The sequence below is a fragment of the Chelon labrosus genome, assembly GCF_963514085.1.
Source record: "Chelon labrosus genome assembly, chromosome: 19".
NCBI lineage: Eukaryota > Metazoa > Chordata > Actinopteri > Mugiliformes > Mugilidae > Chelon > Chelon labrosus.
In genome coordinates, this window is record NC_140352.1 from 7760125 (window position 1) to 7777816 (window position 17692).

The window sequence follows — 17692 nt, forward strand, 5'->3', positions numbered from 1 at the left end:
TAGTGCGTTATTCTCATGAGCACTCTCAACCTTCTCGTACATCAGTCTTAGCTGCTAAGAAATAGTCTTATAAATACAGTCCTCCGACCTTTTGTGTTGTGACAAATCCATGCAATCACTGTGCAGTCTTTTGAGACGTCCTGATCTATAGAGTACGCTAGTTTGGTTTTACAGGTGGCAAAGCCTACAAACTTTGATTCTGTTAGTTTTCTTTATGTTATTTAGTGCTACCGACAAATAGTTCTTCTGCAGAAGAATCTGAGCATGGACTAGTCGGTCTCGCACTATAATCTTTGTCATTTTAGGTTTCCAGATTCTATTCTATCTCATGTCTATTTGCAAAAACGAGGTGGACATTTTTTATTTTTTTGTAAAAAAGCTCATCACCGTGACCAAACACTTACCAGTAACCAATAAAATTCCCATCACTGTCCACCGCACCTTTGGTTTAGCGTTAATTAGCTAATTGTTAGCTAATTGTTAGTTTAACATTGTTTAAAACGTTAAACTGAGGTGGCAAATAGGTGGTGAGGTGGTAAACATTTTAACAGCCGCCACTATGTTAGGGTAAGATTAAAATCTCTGACCTGAGCAAAAAAAAAAAACACATGCTCCATTTCTGTAGGATTTCTGGGAATTAGAATGCAATTATGTTTTAATTAGTCTATAATAACCAGTCAAATATAATCATTTTGCTTTTGTTAGCTTAGATCAGGGGTGCCCATTATGTCGATCGTGATCGACCGGTAGATCGTGAAGGTAGTGCGGGTAGATCGCGTGCCATTGGGAAAAAATAGAGATGTTAGTCTAATCATTCGAAGATAGATAGAGCTTTTAACACTGTATATATATATGTAGGTAGATCACTTTGACTTGGCCACTGTAAAAGTAGCTCACAAGCCAAAAAAGTGTGGGCACCCCTGGCTTAGATCGAGCCCATTATATCTACATAGGGAACAGGTTTCCTTCCAGGGAGGTTGCTGCGTTGTACTGCCATGTTTCCAGAGTGGACGAAAAAAACAAAAAAGACAGTGGCTCCAGAGAGAGATCTTTTCTCATTAAGTGGAAGCCATCGTATGTTCTTTTACATGCTTGAAAAGGGATGAGTATTCACTTGGTTGCAGTCTCTGACCTCACCACTAGGTGACAATATCCTACACAGTGGTCCTTTAAGTTAGGAAAACGAGCAGCTTTAAATTTGGGTAAACTGCCATTTTTTGGCTTCAGGGATTGTGCATGATTTATTTCATTGTATTTATGGGCAAAATTTTTGTTATACTGTTTGAACTGGAGCCGAAATAGCTCCTGTGACAACAGGTATACGCCGGATATGAATTCACAGGCAGTTCCATCTATTGTGGTGTTCAGAGTGTTTATGCCGGAGCACAGTCAGAGCCAAGAGTCATTCCAAACTGTTTCCCCACTTACAGTAAACATAGCTTTTCCCATAAGGTTAGACTCTCAGTACAACACAATTTCATCTCTAGGGCTCTTTACAGATGACACACGCTTGGATCTCGGAAAATATTTGCAGTTAAAAAGAGCGAATTGCCCTCGGCCCGATCGAACCTTTGAGCGAGTCGAGCTGAAGCAGCAAAATCACAGAAGATGACGCGTTTGCATAATGGGGTCAAACAGTTAAATTTGTCCAGTGCTGAAATTCGCCTGGAAAACCGCAGCACAGCATTTTAGAAAGGAAAAACGTCTATGTTCTCGATCCGTGTGAATGCAAGCGTTGGGGTGCAGGAAGTGAATGGTTGAGACAGTGGCTCGTTCCTTCACATGTCATTTGAGAGGGGATCAGCCCTTCGTGTCCAGGCTGCTCTATAGTTGCAAGTCCTGTATAAAGAAAAGGGTCAAAGGAGTCACCTGACCTGGAAACCTAGAACGCAGAATGGCCAGAGGTCAACGTTGGACACCTGGTCTTCTTGCAGGGCAAAGATCTTTTCCGCTTCACTTCCTGGATGTCCTGTCTGTCGGAAAACACGCAACTCACACACTTATCTGTAGGTTACTCGTGTGTACCGCAAAGCACGGCAGTATATTTACAGCTGATTCTACCCTACAATAGATTCACCTAAACTCGATATCCGGGAGGATTTCCATCTTAACAGAACCCTCATTGATTCAGTTTCCAGAGGAATTGCAGCCTGGATCAGTTTACCTTGTTACCTTGTCACACTATGTTCTGGTCTGATCTCCATGTCCATTTCCGCTCAGCTTCCCCTCCCAGCCGCCACCACGCTGCCCAACAGGGTTTCCTTTGTCCCCGTGGCCAGTCATCCATTCCTAATCTCCAGTCTTTTTACCGCGCTGGAGACGTGATGCTTGCTTTCAAAGAGCAGAGTGAGCTGTTGATGGATGCCCTCCATCTCCCTAATAAGGCTTTGAAGAAACCTTGTGGCCCAGTAGTGACAAATGAATCTGTATGTGCGGTTCAGTATTACAGAGCCTTCGCAGGTCTGCTTGGATGCACAATGGCTTTAGGGAAGCAATTAGTAAATAATCACTCGAAGCTTTAAACAATCTAATCTTTTTATTAAAACACCAGATCATTGAAAAACATAAAAACACTTGATAATACAATGATACATTCAGTAAACAACCATGCACCGGAAGAGTTCATGCTTTTTAACTTGGCTTTACGTTCGAAAATGCTTGAAAATCTTATAAAATAATGACTCACAAAAGTCTAACAAAACGACAGAAAAACATTCTCATGCATGCGCAGACATTTCCTTACGTCGTTCCCATTTACAGACCGCCCCACACTGTCAGTATTGTTCAAGTGCTGTGGTGAAAACCTGAGGACTACTTGCTGTAAGTTTAAATATGCAAAGGTATATTAAGTTCATCAAAAGACTTCAAGCAATGTCGGCTGAGAGCTCAAAACGACCGCTCTCATGAAATAATGCAAACACAGTGCTGCTTGTGCAACTGCCTCCGATCTGGCCCTCAGGTAAAAGAGACATTTAAAAACGTGAGGAGCTAGAGTACAGTGTAATGATGTTTAAGGTAGAGATGCCACGCAAACAGATACCATCGACAGAGAGAGCTCCTTCTATTGCATTAGCTAAAGGCACTGATATCTTGATGGAAATAACTTCATTTCGGCCACTGCCAGGCCCAGTAAATACAATTGCTAGCTGTTAGCGCAGCCGTGTAAGCCTGGAAACTGATGGAAAGTGGGTCTGACACAGTTATGAATGGCGCTGGTGGTTGCGCCTGCGAGCTCCTGAAAGCGTTATCGTCTCCTCGGTGCAGTGGGGCATATTAATAAAGCCTCTTACAGTTACACCGTCTAAACACACCGTAAATAACTTCCCATTAAAACCCCACAGAGGCGGAGAGAGCGCGCGTGTTCAGCCCTCACTGCGCCAAAGGCCGGCGCCGCCGTTTAACCGGCACAATTAACACATTAAACACTCGAGACCTGATCTGATGTGACACCGTCAGTTGGCGTAATGGTTAATTAGCGGTTAGTGTAAAGTGTGGGCCAGCCCTAGAAGTTCAAAACAAGACAAAAGCTAATCAAGCTAATTGTTGGAAACCATCTTCGTTAACATAATATTATCACTCATGATTGAAGAATCTGAAAAACTAGTAACGGGGCTTCCCTTTTTTCCAATAACTACTCCTGTTAAGATATTTTTATTTTGTGTTTTGAGTATAAAATAATAAAAAAGTACAAACACTGCATAGTAAAAGGCACCCAGTTTTGAGCTTAAGTAAGAATTTGGTTTTTGCAACTGCATACTAGTAATTAAGAATGCTTCCTCTCCGTTCAGCGCCGTGTCCTCCTGAATATCCTCCTTCTTAAATCTGACGCTCACTCTTAAATGCTGAGTGTGATGCTGTGAATGGTGCTCGCTGGGATCTTGGCATCCGCGTCCTCGCCGCTGATCCTGAACATCACCAAGGTGTTGGAAGGGATGGTGGCGGTGGCGTTCAGGGACTTACCCAACCAGCTGTGAGATCCACGCTTATACATTTTAACCGTTACCTGCAGAGTAGGGGAAACAAAAAGTAAATATTAGGTACGGAGAACTGAGGCTTAAAGGTGGGGCTTCATTCTCAAGAGGCTCAATGACCCTGTCTCAGACCTCCTGACCCTCTGGTTAGAGCTAGACACTCATGACTTTCACCTTTGACCTCAACAAGTACAAGCTGTTGCTTTGTGGATTGGGCCTGGACAATGAAGAATCTGAATGAACCTACTGATCTGGGCTAGTTGGAAGAGGGTTTATTAATGAAAACAATAAAAATAGCATTCGCAGACTCTAGTGCCGTTGCTAACATACACCTCCCCAGAAACGTAACTACACACAGCAGCGACGCAGACCACAAGAGCTGTGATTGGTCCGCTTGGTAGCAGCGTGTTTCCGCTTTAGTATTTCCGGCTGCTTCTCCATCTCCGCAATTGATTGTTTTGGATCAATAGGTCCGGAGATACAACACATTTGTACGACTCATCTTCGGCGAAATTTCTGCCAACATTTCAGTCGTCATTGTTGAAAGTGAAGCAGGAAGTGGAAACAAAAATTAGCCTGACAGCGCTGACTAGCGTTTGGGTAGTGTCTATAGAGCGAGCCAGACTGATGAGCGCGCAAGTATTAATGGTTCGCACCGGTGTTGGCTACATGCGTAGGTTACGGCATCTATGCCCCGCAGTACCCTAAACGAGCCTTAAAGGTTTTGCAAGCATCTACATTAGCATACTTAAGGTACAGACACACCAAACTGATTTAAAGAAACCACCAGCAATGAAGGGCTAGTGTGAGTCCTAACCAAAAAGTTGCCCTTGAACGCACCGCAAAGAAAAGCCAATGGCCAGCTGGTAGCTACGTTATGGACCTCTGTGAAAGGAGATATCAATTCCTACCAGCAGGTGTCAGTAGTCTATATTCACCATTTAAAACTGGCTGATCAGTTGATCTACAGTTCATTAATTTGTGAAAGATAATGAGCGTATTTGTGAATGTCACTGTTCAGATGTAAAACAGGCTTTGCAAAACTTCCGTCACCTCCGTTCCTCCTCTGGTGCAGTGATTCTCTAAGCTGAACAGCCAATCAGAGTGATCTCTCTGACCCGTTCACAACCCTACACTGGCCGACAACTGGTGTGTCGTAGCCTTTATCTAAATTTATAAGGAAACGCCACAACTTACGATTTAGAGGATGAGGTTTTCTAAACCCTAACCCTCCTGAGGTAGCACCGGGAAGTTCCGAGTTCACCTCTAAATCAAATTTGGCCTGATCTGGACCTAGATAGTGCTAATAACTGTCTTCATAACTGGTTAACCTTTCAGCTATATTCTTAATTAATTATTAATATTTCAGTCTTAAACTAGAGTCACAATTTTTACTGGTAAACTGACCGACATTACTCAAAATTAACTGGTTAATGAAACAGTTGCAGTTGTTTATTTTTAGCAGTTGTATTCCAGATTGAATGTATCTGTAATTTTCTATTTAGTCAAACGTATTGCACGGTAACAAATCTGTTCATCCATCTGTTGGAAGGTAGCACATTAATCCTCCATTTAATAACTTGTAAGGCTTGCTAAAATATTGAGCAACTCCGTTAGAACAGAGATCCAAACAGCAGACTGGAACAGAATAAATATTAAATTAACCTCCTTCTCAATGTGAGCTTTAATTCCCATCCACATCTTGAATGGAGTCATACCTCTCTTGATTTTATGTAGGTTGTAGGGCATAGTACGCTTTAACACGACATCAAAACTGCCTGTTATGTTTCGAGCCCGACAATGGAGGCCTTAACTAGATTTAGACATGCAGGTAATTGAACCACATCCATTTCAAAAAGAATGCCTCACTGCATCTCTTGTTTGGCTGCATTTACAGGGGATAACAGAATATTACAGTGCCTTTTCACAGTTCCATTTTCTTTCACTTTAGCATTAGGCAATTTTTCAATTATTATTTTTTTTCCCGTGTACTTTCATCCCCGGCTCTCCATAATGTCTGGGCCTTTTAGTTAATGGTAGCGACAGTCAGAACCCAGTATATCGGCCCTTGTCCATTTTGCAGGTCATTGTGGGAGCCCAATAGGCCTTTTATTACGCCGACATCAAAAGGCAGATAAGCATTAGAGGTGGGGAAAATACCCTGCACTAGATATGTTCCCTCTTTCCTTTGTCTGCTATTGAAAGTGATCATTTTAATAGTGAAGAGGTTGGTGAGCTTTGGGGCTGATGGGAAGTGCAACACCCCTGACAGCCTACGAATATGAGCAAGTCGATAACACAACACGAGCACACAGCACACACTCAGCACCTGCACGCTCTTGCTGCTAACCTAATTATCTACAACAAAGGCCGCTGCGATTTCAGACACACATCTTTCCACCATTTACTTACTTATTACTGTGCATTAAAACGGGGAGAGAGAGAGAGATAGAGAGAGACGGAGGAGAAAAAGCCAAACAATTGTGTCTTATATTGCAGCCTTGGCCGAATGCCACATGGCTCGCGTTACAATAGCATCAGACACTTCAGAGTGAGTGTCTATTAATTTGGGATGCATGAAAAAATAGCTTCATGACAGCTGGTGGCAGAGAGGCACATAAAACAAGACAAAGACATCAGAAAGGAATTATTCTAGCAAATCACAGCCGAACGTAATAGTTGGTAATCCGCAATTAACTCATTTAAAAGAACCAAAGTTGAGTACTTTTATTTTTGTGGAGGCGCAGACACAGCACAGGTTTTGCATCATGTTTAAACACAAACAGAAGCAGAGAACTACTCATCTCATATAGTAAGAAGAAGAAAAGCTATAAAACGCAAATACTGCTGCACAATTCTTGATATTCACAAATGTTTATAGCGACAATCGTCTTGATTGGCTGATTGCACGTCACGGTTTCTCCAGTTTTTATTAGCTGCTCCACTGAGGACTCTTTGACACACAGGAAGGAAGAATCGTCGTCTTGGCATTGACTCCTGGTCTGTGCGGTCTAGACAACCTGCTTGCCAGGTGTTGTTCAATGGAGACGATGTGTCAGGTACAAGAACTGTCACTGCGTGTTACCCTGTCAGCCACTTGAGGCAAGCGTTTGCGGGTGAAGACGACACCGCGTCTAACTTACAGCAGCAGAGCAGCTTGCACGAGAAAAGCCATTCACAGCTGAACTTGCATAAGACATTTAAGACAAAATGTTAACACGTCGCAGCTGCGCGGCCTCGACCGAGCCGAGGTGAGCAGATCAATAGCTGCTAAAATAACATCTCACTTTTCCCCGCGAGTTGTCCACGAGTGTCTGAGAATCACTACAAGCACCGACAGGCCTGAATGAGCGTGTATAACACTTCACGGTGAGGACTAGACCCTTGGGGCTAAGGCTGGGTGTCACACAAAGGGCTGAGAGCTCACCTAACGGTGTCTGCGCTGATCTGCCTCTCACTTTCAGTGTCTCTGTAGTCATGTGAGTGACATCACTCCTCACGTTTCGTCGTGACAAGCTCCCTTCTTCTTATTTACCGTCTGGTAATACTCATAAATCCTGCCTCTGGTTCACCGTTCACCTTTTACCCCCTCAAACTCAAGACGACAGCTCGTTCTCCGTCCAAAAAGAAACGTCTCCTTACAAATGGCTGATAGCGATCTCCACTGGTTTCCTTATCTTCTACCTGTAGGGATGTCTGCGGCACAGATTCAGAGCGTATCTGTTGTAAAGACAGTTCAGAAAATCCCAAATGACTTGTTCTACTTGGAAAATAAAGCAAACAAAAGTGCATCATTGATGGAGAATTGTGTCTGTCTCGCTATTTCTGCTGTGTAATTAATTGTAGTTATTAAGGACTGACAAGTGTGACGGACGTGAATAATGTGAGGACCCGTGTAATTGGGTAGGGACGTGTCACCACCTGCGTGTATTGCCATTCACAAAGTTCAGATTTTTTCCCTTGATAAAGTCAAAGGGATCCCAGCGGGGTATCAGTCAGCGGGGGCCATTACCTGGAGCCATGGGTGCAGTGTTTCTGGTGAACTCTGAGTGAGCGTAACGCCACACCGGCTTCAGACGACGGGCTCTTTGTTCCGCGCCGTGTCTCACCAGACGCAGGAGGGGAGGAACACTGAGCAACACACCTCCGGCGCAACCGAGCATCTTTGACGACGAGCCAAGTGTCGTGGAACCGGACCAAAAAGGGTCCGCGAGGCAATTAGGTAAACGCTGTGCGGTTTGGCTCGTTGGATGAATATGTTAATCTGCAATGAGGGCTGTGAATCACCAGATTATCTGTGATTTGATTCCACTCAATAGATTTTTTGTAATTTGATAGTTAGAAGTGTTTTCATCAAATTTCATTCAATAAATGAGTAATTCTGACTGAATTATGTTTTTCTAAAGCAAACAATGACCAATAACTAAGCATTAGATTATGCTACCAAATTTTGCGCATTATTAGCAGTGGTAGCTGCAATAAAAAATACATCTGGCAGTGGAGGAAGTAGCTCAGATTGGATGCAAGTTTAAGTGTTTTGCTTAAAATTGCTGCTACAGCTGGAGCAATTTGGTTCATTTATCTGTTTTATCAGACTGATTCGTAATTTCTAACGCATCCTTATTAAGACGAAATCTTTAGGGTATTAAACACTACTCATGGAACATGGTGACATCTTGAAGTTGCTTGTTTTGACTGACCCAAAAGTTCAAAACCAGCAGGTGGTAAATCTGCAAGAAGCAAGAAATTATGATCATGATTCAGAATCTGGATTTTCAGATTGAGATTAATATGAAATCAAAATTTAACTAATCTAGTACTGGACCAATCTTTTCAGGGCTTAGGCAAGAACCCAACAACAGACCATACTTGTTGCACGAAATGCTCAAACATCATAACTGAACTCCATTAAGATGCCTAAACTTTGGTTTGCTGACATAACGTCAATAACTGCATTTGTACGAAGCCATAAACGCAAAAACAAACGTCTGGTTAAGTTCTGAATAGCTCCGTCTCTGCTCCGAAGCAACCACCCGAAGGCCCCGGCTAAACAGGAAGCCATTAGACTCCCGGCAATAACCATTTACATCCAGCCACCCAGCTCTGACTTTATTTCCATCCGCATAAGTGCATTTTCTACGAGAGGTTAAAATATGAATCCCCTCCTTTTTCTCCTCAATGGGTCTGGTTGTCTGGCTGACTTGAGAGGGCACAATCTATGACTGATTTAATTTGCTCTTTACGAACATCTCAAACAGCATTACCCCCAGAGCATACACTGACTGGCCCCATCTGACTCCATTAACTCCCAAATCAGGTTTAAAGACCATATTGATGCCGTCCGTTATTAAGGGTGATTATCAAAACAACAGACAATGGGCCAAAGTGTCTGTTAACTAGTTTATCCGTAATTTCACATAACTGTAACAGATGGCAGGGCTGTCAATTACATACAGTATCTGCTGCACACAGCGGACACACATTGTCTGGACATGCAGCGTATTAGGCTTTACATTAAAAGAACGATAGTCTGCTCACAGGTGGTCTGGGGAGGACGGAGGGAGCGCACAAAACAAACCGCGATATTAAATGTCAAACGCACAAATGCAGACGTTTCCAATTACGCGATTCGTAGCTGGGGTTTATAATAAATATAAAAAAGAAATTCACACACACACACACACAAAAAAAATGTTTTAATGCCGTCGTTCAGTCCACTTCACCACCTTTATTCTCCTCAATTAACGAGAATGGCTTTTGAAGCTGTAATTAAGTGCCTCTGCTCCACTCTGCCTCTTCATTATTCATGAATCCCTATTGATCATATCTTAGGACCTATACTGCGGGGATCACTGTAATATCCTGAGTCCACAGAACAAGTAACCGAGCGTACGCAGATAAAGTTGACATCTTGGCCGCAGACCAAAGAAAAGTTTCAGTTAGATACTAAAAGCAGCGTTTAATGCGGAGAATCATTAATTGGAAAAATCCTCAATGACTCCTAGAAGGGTCTTATTAATTTGCAATAAATAATATATATATTAAGTTTTCAATGGAGTTGTATTGTGATTATAAGCTCACTTGCCAGTCTATTGGGTACACTAGTGAAACTGAATAAAATAAATCAGTATTTCTATTCAACTGTATTGTATCAGCACATGCTTCTGTTATTTTGGCAACCACGTTTTAGTCGGTGGGCTAGGCTAAATAACAGAAACACTTCAATCTGGTTTAGCAGCACCACAAACTACATTGTTGACAGCTGAATTACCACCTTTCTCATGCCGTTTCGACATTAAACTGAACATTACTAGAGTCACTTTCAGTCTAATTTAGTGCAGGACTGTTAAATCAGTTGTGGCAAGTGAGTGGATGGGCATATTATTAGAGCTGGAACTAGGATTATTATGGATTAACCTGGATATTACTTGCCTTATTTAGTTCTTTATATATATATATATATATATATATATAAAATATGACAAAACAGAAACCAGACGCTAATTAAATTGATTGTGTAATGAATCTAACAGTGCAAAACACACATAATCATTTTATTACCACACATAAGAGAGTCCTCTATTCCTAATAGGAATATATTCTTTAAAAATGATTTATCAGCTATCAGAACAGTTGCAGAATGAGCAGTTATTCCAAAAAAAAAGTAATTACTGAAGACTTAATGTATGAATATTAAAAATAAATGATCATAATGCCTTTATTGTTGCATTAGATATAAACATTTATGACTGCAACACGCTGTGTTTTCTACTGCGCCTCACAACCCCCAGCTCATTCCACATGCAGGGAAATTATTTTCCAATGAATATTAATGTTACGGATTTTAAACATGCATTCAAATTTACTGAAACTCCGCCCGTGTTAAGTAGGCATGTGTAAAACGTGAACTCCAACGGGTTGATGTTTAACTAAATTAACAAAAGAGCCCACTGAAGAGCCCTCCACAGCGACTGCTGCTGCCCGCCGGGGTGATGAATTTGGAGGAAGCGCGTTGAGTCACCCTCAAACTGACAGATGCAGAATCTCTCCACGGGACTCTTCACCGCGGCTCGGCGCTCGAGTGAAAAAATAGATTTTTTACCAAGTTTAATCACGCACTATTACAAGGCGGCTTTTATCACTGCCTTCCGCCGTATAAGTGCCGGTGTCTTCGCTAGTTCATTACAGACACTTGTGGTGCTGCAGCAGCTCTTCTCGTGCGTAATTGCATGGTTAGTTTTTTTCCTCCGCGGCTTCCTACACACACTCGGCCCGCAAATTATTTCCAATTCCAGCTTCCTTTCGAGAGGGATCCTGCAATTACAGAAATCTGAACATCCTGGTAGCTTCCAATCATTTTTCATTCGGCCTTACAAGCTAATAGATCCAGGAAAACTTTTCTTTGAAACTTTTCTTAGCCGTGATGACGGTGTTTGGGGCTGAAAATCTGAAATTAAATCGTCACTTTCTGCGAAACAACTTCTTTTTTTGCATCTTGTGATTGAAAACATGCACTTGTTTTTAGCTTTTCTTGTGGCCAAAAAACATCCGTTCTCGTGTCCATATACAGCATTCTCATTGTGCAGCACACACAAGCCATGTTTGCTAATGATTATTTAATAAGTAACCGTAATGGGCACTGCATGCATTTACTTCAAATGGCTTTATACAGTTTTTTGTCCTCTGCATAAAAAGAGACCAAAAAGCCACAGTGGCAGCCAATATTATCTATTTAGGCAGCAGAATTTGCAGGCTTTGTAAATGGCCTGCTCCTGGCCTTTTGTGTGCCTCCATTCATTATCACCACAAAGCAGTTGATGTCTCCCCTCTCCGCCTTTTCTGTGCTAAGCACCGAGCGCACCGGGCTGTCCATTACGGGCCGGTGACGCGTGCAGCCTGGGAGATGGCCAAACGGAGAGGAATGCCGGGGTGGAGTTAAATTAACAAGCCGCATTTGTGTGGAATCCGTAGCCCGTCGGGGGAGACAAGATGTATCTCCGGCAACCGAGATCTGATTATTCCTGCCATTCACCGTGAGCCGAGATGTTGTCTGTGAATTTGCAGCTTTTTCGCCTGCTGGCTTCGCTTCTATTAATCAGCCGGCGGGGGGATGCGTAGTCAAGTTACGGCTGGAGGAACTTAATTGTTGCTTTTCGGATATGCAATTAGGAGAAGCTCTGTATATGCTGGCTGTGAGTTGGAAACTTTAAAAAAAATGGTAAAAAAAACATCAGAACAAGGGACGACATGAAGATGAACAACATAACTAACTTGCACTTATGTTGAACAGATCTTCAGTTCCTTCTCTCTTCCCTTAACACACACAGAGAGGCACACACACACTGCAATTACTCCTCAATCCATACAAATTGAATGAAGCCAGAAGCGTGGTCTAAGAATATAGACCATAATTAATAAATTACAGCCACTCTACTCAATCATTCTCCACTTTGGGGCATGTAGACATCCCATTCTCCGCAGAGTAATTGCCCGGGCTCGCTGAAAACAAACCTAGTGTCTCCACGGCGGCGTGGCGCACGCATCTGGTGCCACTTCTCGTACGGCCGAACATATGCCCGAGGAGTGGAACTCATGGGTCATATCGCTGATCTTTTTAGCCGGCGTGTTTACAAGTAACAAATCAAAAGCGTGCATTATTTCTGGGCCCCGAAAATATGCCTGGGGGAGATATCGGGTTTCTCCTCTGCCACCCCCCAAGCTTCTCCTTGCAGCTGCTGCACACGAGCAAAGAGCTTTTTTTTTTCTTTGCAAGACAGAGGAGGTGACAGTGCTACCGAGTCCAAAGAAATTGTGTTTATTGTACAAATCCAGGGGCAAAATCTATTCTTCCTCTTGGTTTATGCGTTGGAAATAATGGGAACTTGATAACTGAATACTCAGATATATTTCCCATATATGTTTTTGTGAAATATAGAGGGGAGGTTCTTCTCACTGCGCCTCCATTTACAAGTATTTCTTTGAAAATAATATATTTTCTTGTCGCGCTGTGTGTCCCCCTGGGCTAGAAAAGGGCCCGCTGGAGACCGTCTAATGACTGTTGGGTCATGTATCAAATACACAGCAGCTGGAGGCAAGAGGGGAGAGTACATACAGTCTGGCTGCTCGGGGTTGGGGTTGGGGTTGGGGTGGGGGGGCAAACTAAAGCCTGAGCAGGCTTGTACGAGAAGTCCAGGCTGAGTGTTTGGGCGCCGAGGGTGTGAATCTGTCACAGATGCTGAGCCGGGGGTCACGCTCGCCGTTCTCCAAGAGGTGAAATGTACTTAATTTTAACAAATTAAACGACACAGAGCCCATCCTCACGCAAGAATAATTACACGTTAATATCTTAATTAATCAGATTCAGCTACTACACAGACAGCCTTTTCAGTCATTGCTGTAGTGCGGGTTAAGATTTGCTGAATGCCCTCTGAAGAGAGACAACATTTGACTAAAATAATAAGAAAAACCCCCAATTATCACCTCGCAATGAAAACAGAGAATATTCTAAAACATCAACCGTCTGGGAATAGGCTCAAAAGATGCTTTACAAACCGTGTCTTGATTTTTGATTTAATCAAGTGTGCTAATGAGGACCTCGCAGGCAGGTAGAACGACTTACCTCAATGAAAACAGAAGGCAGTAATTAGCACTTCAAGTGTTGGTGGATATTAACAGAGAGAGCACATTAGAGTGAAGGCAGCAATTTGAAAAGCCTCATTCAGCTTTTTGGCGCGTTGTTGAATAACTAATACCGGTTTATTTCTTAGTTGTGATTATTGTTGTTGTAAGCAGCCTAAAGTCTTCTTTAACTGGATGCCTCTTGGCTCAGTTTTATTGGATTATTAAAGAATATTTTCTGACATTTTTAAAATAAAAAATGTTGTGTTTGAATATATGTAAAATTGGCATCATGTTCTGTGGTCTTTAGCTCAAATCAAATCTGTGTTTTTACCAGAACAAGAGGGGATAACTACATATTGAGTGAGGCAGTCATAAAGTACTACTGCCACCTGCTGGTTCACGCTTCACATTATCATCTGGAGGCACTGACGCGGCGTTCAGCCCCGATTTACAGACACGACTAATGGGCTCATCAGACTGACCTGAGGAGCGTGTCCCAGCAGGGCCCACAGGGAATCAGCAGACAGGGTCCTGAGCCTGGAAAACTCGAGCGTGTCGGTGTCCTGCCGGTTGAGAGCGATGTACTGGCAGCCCTGGTAGTCTCCCTTCAGCTGCTCGCCTCCGTGCAGCCGCACCAGATCCCACGTTCCCACCCTCCTCAAGACCTCCCGCACTGCCTCCATCTGCCTGTACGACAGATGACCTGCAGGACAAAAAAAAAGTCAGTAGCTGGTAGCATTCTTGTCTGAAGCTAGTTTGATTTAATCATAATCTAATAGTGGAATTTCTTAAGGTCAAGCTGATCTCAAAATAGTTTTATCTTGTAGGGTATGTCCATTGGTTTAGTTTTGGAAAAATGTTAACGTCATATATTTTAAGATCATCTCACCAGAGATCCAGGAGGGAGTCAGAGCATCAGAAATCCAGGCCATGTAGCTCTCCTTGAAAGATCTGAGGAAATCATCTATCTGGCTGTGGGAGACCAGCTCCCTCCTCTTCCTCAGCTCCTCGTCCAGCTCGCAGTCCGGAGAGAGGAAGACGACTCTGGGGAAGACGGCGCTTTGGCGCACGGACACGCCGCTCCTCTTCAGATGGCTGCATAAGTTAGCCGTCTTGGTCTAGAGGAGACGGTTAAACATCACGATTCATTTATAGTTCTTATATGTGTGTTTTATTAAGCTTTTCCTTTGATTTAAATGATGATTTTGCAGATTGTAGGCACTGTTTTTGCCCTCCTACATGTACAAGAAATGTCAAATTTGGGTTGTTTTGATAGTTTTGCATCATAAAAGAACCAGTGATGATGTCTGCCAGTGGTTTCATCCTGACATTCAAGAGAGAGTTTACAAAAATAGACAGAAAGGCAAGGCGATAATAATAAAATAAAGACGTAAATAGTAAAAGTTCATCGATTTCTTGTCTAGACTGATTAATAACCTGTTAATTGTTTCATTAAATCAAGCCTGAAAAGTGAAAACTTTCATCATATGTGACAAGAATGTTTCACTGCTCTTGCTACAATGCAAATGTCCACTATTGAATTTCTAAGAGGAGCCATTTTTAAAAAAAATTGCGTAACCCCAATTTGGCGCAGACAGTCGAGCTGTATCTGCTTTGTGGCGATTAACGGGAGTCAATAGATCCAATTTAACTATTTCAATAATGCAGCGTGTGTTTGTCATCGGCCAAGCTTCCAGCATCTATAGAAATGGAAATGAATGACTCCGAACAGACCCAGGCACATAAGGTGACAGCTGTGTTTAGGCACCTGGCTGCTTCCACCCCCCGTCCCACACTCAACCCGTGAACATAATTATGGCCTTTCAGATGACGAGTGCCCACTTGGGAAGTTTAGGAAGCCCCGCTGTAGTGTTTGAAATTTCCATATAAATTGTCACGGTGACTCAGAATCTCTTGACCCGGCTAGAGTTTGCATGAAAACAGTGTGTTGGACAATTGGTTGGACCTTGGACGAAAGTGTACCAGACGGTTTGACATTTAAATTTTTATGAGGCTAATGCAGCATTTCATTTTTAGTTTTTTTACCGTGATAGCTTTGAGGGGATCTTCAATCTGCTCAATGCAGGTATTGGTAAGATTTTGGTCCGCTTCTTTAACTTGCACATGCCAGCTTTGATTGTGAGCTGACACGGTGCCCCTCCAGGATTTTACATCGATGCAGAAGATCCCTTGACCTAAGTGAAGGAAAAAATAAAATACGAGTAGAACATGTACCAAAGCTACTTGAACTTGCAGAGAAACACAACATTAGCACAATGAAGCAGGAGTTTTTGGATGTCACAATTATAGACACCAACCTGTGAGGAAAACGACGTTGATGTCATCTTTGGCGGTCTGAAACTGGTTGGGAACACGCAGATTGCAGTAAACATCCTCCTTTCTCAGCCCGGTGAGTTTCCTATAGTGAAATAAAAATATTGCATTGGGCTTTTTTCGTTGACTATCTTTTTTTTGCAAATTTAAAGTTCATAAGTTAACAACTAAAGTTAAGGCAACATCGGGTTATTTTTGTTTGTCCACTTGGGGGTAGTGGAACACAACAGTAATGTAAAGTAAAGCAAAAACCGCCTATTTACACATTTGTAGTTGTGTTTCTCGTAAACGTTCAATCTTACGAGTAAACTCCACACGAACAGCGCCCTCTTGTGGTGTTCGCAACCTCGTAACTGGAACCGGTGTTTGCTGAGGTTTTCAGAGAAGTGGGCGCTAAGTTAATATATTGTAATTAATTCATATAATCTCTCCTTCGTAATTTTATAATGAAGAAAATGCTGATATTCCCAAGAGCCTCGTCCTTTCCTTATGTCCTATATTCAGTTGTTAGCCCGCTAAACTGTTAGCCACGGTGGCCTCTGGACGCTGACAGTTGCCTAGCAGCACGACTAACAGCTGGTGTTACCACTTTAAAGTCAAGCAATCTGTGTGGAAAACTTCACAAATGTTCTTTTAAACTCTTTTGGAGGTAGCATTTACTGTTTGGTGCTGGATGTGCTGCTTTTAACGAAGAAAGTGTGACATAGAAACAGTAGAAAGACCAAAACAATGAGCTGAAAGATGCTAAAATGCTCCATATAGGTACAAAGTTAGTTAGTTAATTAGAAAAGCCTTTGTGGGTTGGTAACATAGCCACATGAACTACTGTTATTTTAAAGTTAAAGCTTCTTCGTGCAGTTTTAACTTTACCCAACACTTACATGACATGTTGTAAAAACTCAGGCAGCGTCAACGTCTGCTTCGGACTCTGGCCTTGGGCACTTTCTGAGGCTTTGGAGCTGGGGTGAAACTGGGTAAACAGGCTTCCAAGCTGAAGCATTCTCTAAAGTCTGTGTTTAAAAACAATTGAAGAAAAAGAAGAGGAAGGAAAATTAGTGACATGAGCCGGTTTCGCTAAAGAGACAACATTAACTCAATGCAGCAGATGGAAACAGAGCTGCCTGCATAATTACATGAGAAAGTATGTTTACTTTTGCTGCAGCACAGTCAAACTCGTGCCTCATGAGCACGTTGTTCAAGCCAAAATCAGACATGTTTAGATTAACGGAATAACAAATGAAATGGAAGCGGCTCCTTCCATGGCTCTATGTTTGTTGTTATACTTTAAGAGCATGCTGGCTGCTGCATTCAGGGTCAACAGCTTTGTTGACGACACTTGAACCTGAACTTGAAGGCAGCCCCCCCCTCCCCCACATGCCCCCCCATCCCCCTCCCCCACATGCCCTCCCCCCCTCCAGCAGAGAACAAAGAGCAAAAAAACAAGACTCAACACAAGCATACATACTGTTGAGGTCTCGCGCTGGTTTAAAAGAGCCGTTGAAGAGGGAGAAAACACGGAAACTTCACTTCGACATTGTTCCGCCGCTTCTGTTGCGTCTCTTTTCTAAATGCTGAGCAACGTAACTCTATCCAGGAACGCTGTTTCACAATTTCACCGCCCCCTCCTCCTCCTCCTCCTCCTCCTCCTCCTCTCCAGCTGCACCGCCAGTGTTCCTGGAAGAAGTAAACAACAGACCACGTGCACCACCTGCAGCATCACATTTCACCCACGGAGACGTGACGTACCGAGGACGTCACGCGCTCCT

The 17692-nt window shown here is 42.8% G+C and overlaps 1 protein-coding gene across 2 annotated transcripts; it reads right to left on the bottom strand.

Annotated features, from left to right (window-relative positions):
• Positions 1–2523: 2523 nt before the first annotated feature.
• On the bottom strand, positions 2524–17504 carry LOC311504884 (uncharacterized protein). Of its 2 annotated transcripts, XM_084568221.1 has the most exons (7): positions 17392–17504; positions 16808–16936; positions 15911–16011; positions 15639–15787; positions 14482–14710; positions 14075–14295; positions 2524–4003 (listed from the first exon to the last, which is right to left on the bottom strand). In XM_084568221.1, the coding sequence occupies exons 2-7, from the start codon at positions 16924–16926 to the stop codon at positions 3836–3838; spliced, it is 987 nt and encodes a 328-aa protein (XP_084424347.1). In that variant the 5' UTR covers positions 16927–16936; positions 17392–17504; the 3' UTR covers positions 2524–3835. The 2 variants fall into 2 exon arrangements, with proteins under 2 accessions (XP_084424347.1, XP_084424348.1); XM_084568222.1 differs by lacking the exon at positions 17392–17504 and having other exon boundaries at positions 16808–17035.
• Between the last annotated feature and the right edge of the window lie 188 nt (positions 17505–17692).